The following is a 4,965-nucleotide window of genomic DNA, read 5'->3' as shown; positions in this document are numbered from 1 at the left end:
CAAGGCCCTTAACCCCAACCGCTCCAGTGGAGCTACTCAGTGGCCAGCAGATAAGACTCTGGTTGTACAGGGCAGCTTCTAGGTATGAATGTGTAACTGTGTGAATGTGTTCAGGTGTTCCTGCAAAAGAGAGGCTTCCTCTCAGTAAATCTTCCCTGAATAAATTAAGGTTAAAAAGAGTTGCTGTTAATTGTCTGACCGCTGATCTTATAATATTATAATTTGCACATTTTGAAACAGACATGTGGATTGTGTAATTACAACAATATCCAAACAATGTGAAATACTTAACACAACACAACTTTACACAAGGATTTTAGGCAGATATTAGTTTGACTTTTTAAATGTATATTAGTCAGGTATGCTTGAACAAATGACAGTGACAGTGTAGTCCAATATAGGCACAGATAGATCCAAGAAAAAGCTTTTACCTCAGTTTACCTATGAAGCTCTCTCCCTCTCGCGACAGATCAGTGGCATCCACTGAAATAAGGTAGTTGGATGTCTTACTCTTCTTTCTCTTCCTTCCTGCCAGCAAAAACACCTGGGAAGGGAGACAGAAAAAAGGACTGTCTGTACTGTACACAGATGCTGTAGTTTATTTGATAACTCTTTAACTTCAAGTCTTGTATAATATAGTCTAAGTACTTGTAATTGTTAAAAGTAAAAAGTAAGTCCCACTATATGGCTACACACTTACTCTCTTGCCATCCTCTCTCTCCATGTGCATGAAGTAGGTGGGGTAGAGGCCGCGGTCCATGCCCTTCTTGTCCCGGCTGATTCGACATTTAACAGTGACACCACGTGGAGCCGGGCGCAAAACAAACTCTTCTAGATTGGCCACATCAATTAGTGAGCCCTCTGCTGTGGGTGATCCGGGGGTTACCACCTCCTGGGTACAACACAGCGCATGAACGTTTTTACACAGTATTTAGTATTATGGTTTGGATTATATAGTCTACGTTAGAAGCTTGTTGGTGAGTGCATCAGGGTCTCTACAGGTTTCACCAAGTCCAATTTAAGAATTTTTAAGACATATGTCACAAAATCAAAACAAACTCAAATGTTAGAGTCCGTAAACATTGTCTGCAGCAATTCCCTGATTTCCTCATTGGCATTATAGGACTGGTGTCTAGATTGGCTGCAATTTAAGTTGCATGTTGGTCTCATTTGTAATACAAACATTTGTTATACAGCAAATTATATGTGGACTAGCGACAGAACTCCACACTACAGCACTAAAAAACACATTCTAAAGCGCTGGGTGGGACATTTCAATGAGCAATGGAAGTAGCGCTACATGGACGTAGGAAAATTAACACCAGTTAGACCTAGAAGTCAATATTTCAGCAATTTTAAGACTTGAAATTAGATTTTAGACTTTTTAAGACCTCGGGGAAAACCTGGTGCATTCATTGGGCTACTCACTGGAATGTCCTTGCCACTGGCGGCAGAGGAAGGTCTAGTGGTGTCTGCGTTAAGAGACAGAGAACGTGTCCGTTCTTCCTCCACATCGTCTTCATGCTCGCTGGCTTCATCGAAGTTCATACTGCCAGACAGACCTGGTGAGGGACAAGAGGCAAAGGTGTGAGACAGCTCCATGAAGGGCCTTCACAATTTCACACAAATCCACACAAGACAAAAAAGGAAAATAAATCCCAGAGGCTCTGTGTATATTCCCAACTATAAAAGAATCTCGAAGAATCGTATTTCTTCCCAGGTTGTTTTTCTTCAGTTTTGGTCCAAAATTGTCCCTGAGGTGGATTTCACAGTTTTTTGGTTCATTTATTTATGAGAACTAATTTCCTAAGAACTGATGCAATATTTAAGCAATGTTTTTTTATTTATTCTCTACACTACTGAGAGACTTATTTAAACTCTTTAACAGCAAAAGAGGAAAGTGGATAAAGCCTTGTGAATCTCACTGAGCCATCTCCAGACTGCTTTCTATCTAGCGGAATAATTCTTGCTGCTCAGCATTCCCCCTAACCAAAGGTCACATTTGGCTCATGGCCTCAATACCTTTCACAAACAATGCATTTGCCCCCCATAGCTTGCATCTGTGCACCATAGACAGTAAAATTAATGGACACAGCCACGGTGTAGACTTCCAACGGAGACCAGTGAAGGCTATTAGAAGATTTTTTCCGGTGAAAAACTGCCTGCGAGGTTCTCCTGTACTGTGCGGTAATTGTCTACTGTGCAACAGAAAGTTGCATGGGTATAACACATTCGTTAGCCTATTTTTTAGAAAAACGCAGTCTTTAAACGCTTCAGATGTAAAGTTATTTGCTGTAAAAGTGACGCCAAAATGAATGTCAGTCAATGAAATGCTAAGGGGAGGTGATGGCTTGTAGGCATCAAAATGGCTCCTTAGGAGCTACACTTTGTGGAGGCTTGCTTACCCCCTTGCTGTACACTTGTGAAGTGACTGTTCCGTGCAGTCATGCAAATGCCAAATGGGGCCTGGCTCACTACAGTCAGTCTAGACTGCTTGAGACATCTGTCTCTTCATTGATAATTGAATTTACCAGCCAAGACGCAACTCAAATTTCAATTTGCTGTCAGAGGATGACAGCGGTCCAATGGTATAGAAAGATCTCAGTAAACAGGGGAAATTGTTTTCTCACAGCTTTGCAAAGTTAAAGATATGACAAATTTCCCTTTAATTGATTGCTCCATCAGGAATAACAATTGATGGTATTGATGTGGTTGGTATACAATTATAGAGCATGTTGCACAAGTGTCCCTAATAACTGTAATCCAAATGTCAGCTTTAAAGTGATTAAATGATTAAACACTGCCAAACACTGCTTCTTCACACACAGAACATTTGCTTATTGGCACACAGAAGAGCCATCCTGCCACGTCCTTGTTTCTACCTAGACCAACTTGTCAGGGGCAAGTTAGAGAGTAGGGGGCTTGGGAGAGCACTGGCCTATGCATTATTGAACAAGAATAATCATGTGATAGACAGTACAGCCAAACACAATATTTATACTGGGATATTTGCAAAGAGATAACTCCAGGATATGCAGCTATCCCTGGGAGAAAGCAAGTACCAACATGAAATACAGATTGCAAATGTTAGCTTCCTTCTTAACAGTGACTCCAGGGCTCCAATTAAAACACCGGACAAAGATGTGTGAGCCAGTGGCTTATGAAATCAGCCTCCTGGAAATGTCAAGGAGAACTCATAACTGGCTAACCAGCAACCTAGTAAAGTAGGTCAAGGGTATTAATTTAAAGTAAGTCAAAAATACACAAGATTGAATGAGTTGATTAAATATGTAGCTCAAACTTTCAAATTTCTTCCGTGTCCTTGGGAGTTGGGATATTATGTGAGAACAGGGAGCCAAATATAACTGCTGTAAATCCTGAGGACATATTCCTATGCTAAACTGGGCTGGGCGTTAACAATGAGGACTTGCATTATTGAGAAGGAGAATGACATTTGCTACTGTGGCATCACATCACACTAAAGCCCGGGAAAAAAAGATATATCTAGAGCACATTATGGTCATTTGAGCCCAGACTCAACTGTGGCTCTGCAATTCCAACATTAGGACACTTGTGTAGTTGTTTTAAACTTTATTGCTTGAAATGCAAGATGACGAGGATGAGATGGAGAAACTTGTTTTTGCTCCACAGAAGCAGATGGATCACAAAAGTACCCCCACTCAGGGCTAGGTTTTAATGCATCTTTCATAAACTTGTATGAATTCCTGCCAACTGACTGGGGATTGTGTTTGTGGCAGTATCTATAATCATGCCATAGATGAGTACTTCAGTTTGAACAATACCCTGGCCTATTATTAAATGACCCATTTCTCACTGCGTCGCCATCAATCACACCACTGTCTCGCTCTTCCATTTTGCAGCAGCAGAGCTCTTAGAGTTCTAGGCGATGTCAAAAAGTCTGACTTTGCCCGACTTACACCTGCTAATCTGAAGTGATTTAGAACTAGTATTATCACTACTACTATGAGTAACTATTAACAGGGTGGATTATGGGACTCCACAGAGTCAGTGATGAAGGCAAAAAAATAAGTAGACATGCTCATGACAGTAAATTGGCTCTTATCTTCTAATTACACAGTTACAAGTCAATGACTGGGCTTTGTGGATTTAAAATGTTTAAAAATAGAAAATCAGTGCCTTACTAACCCTTTATGAAGTAGTAAAAAATAAACTGTAATTTCTTATCAATTAACATGCTTTGATTTAGAAAGAAACTATTGTACTGTTGGTTATGGTTAGCTTTGTTCCAAAGTAATGCGAGTGCAAACATTTTTTTTGTCTGGAAATCTATATTTCAGAGTTAAACAATTGATGCAGACACTTTTCTGGGTCAGTATTCCTTCAGAATAAAATAAAGTTTATTGCCTCTTGAAAAGCGTATTACGCTCTGACGGGACTCACCTTGTTTCTGTAGTAGTTCATGGATATCTGTCTTGTGCTCTAGCAGCGTCTCAGTGTCTCCATCTCTCTCAGGCTCCTCAGCAACAGGGGACTGGTGCTGAGGCTGAGGCTGAGGCTGGAACTGAGACTGGGACTGAGACTGGCTCACGGACAGGATTTTCATTCCCAGATGAGGGGCTTCTGAGCCCAAAAAAGCTGCTGGGCCATCGATACCTACAGAAGGGGAGACCAGTCAGTTGTTACCTGAGCTGTTAATGTCCTCAAGTTGTAGTACATACAACTGTTTGTCTGTCTGAGCAAACACAAACTTGTTTTTTCATCAAGTGTACAATGTTTAATACTAATTATCTTATATGTATTTTATGCATTTCTGAAGTGGTGCATTATAAAGCTGCCTTTCAAACTTAACTTAATTCTCCTTCTTCAATCAAAGCCTACTTTTTTATGCACAGCGGAAAGATTGTGTGAAAATGTGGTTTTACATGACCTAACAACAAATATCCCTTATGTGTTCTGCATAAATGATGCAACATTTATAAAAAA

At 40.4% G+C, this 4,965-nt stretch overlaps 1 protein-coding gene across 5 annotated transcripts in view; it reads right to left on the bottom strand.

Moving 5' to 3' along the window:
• tulp3 (TUB like protein 3) overlaps positions 1–4,965 on the bottom strand; it is a 21,019-nt gene that overhangs the window by 2,689 nt on the left and 13,365 nt on the right. For all 5 annotated transcript variants that reach the window (XM_032504977.1, XM_032504979.1, XM_032504975.1 and 2 more), the window contains 4 exons: positions 4,423–4,635; positions 1,429–1,562; positions 701–892; positions 432–544 (listed from right to left, as the gene is read on the bottom strand). In XM_032504977.1, coding sequence (XP_032360868.1) covers positions 432–544; positions 701–892; positions 1,429–1,562; positions 4,423–4,635 — 652 coding nt within the window. The remainder of the gene's footprint in view (positions 1–431; positions 545–700; positions 893–1,428; positions 1,563–4,422; positions 4,636–4,965) is intronic.

This window comes from Etheostoma spectabile, chromosome 23, assembly GCF_008692095.1.
Source record: "Etheostoma spectabile isolate EspeVRDwgs_2016 chromosome 23, UIUC_Espe_1.0, whole genome shotgun sequence".
Taxonomy (NCBI): domain Eukaryota; kingdom Metazoa; phylum Chordata; class Actinopteri; order Perciformes; family Percidae; genus Etheostoma; species Etheostoma spectabile.
The sequence above is the reverse complement of the archived record's forward strand: the minus strand, read 5'-3'. Positions and strand labels throughout refer to the sequence as shown.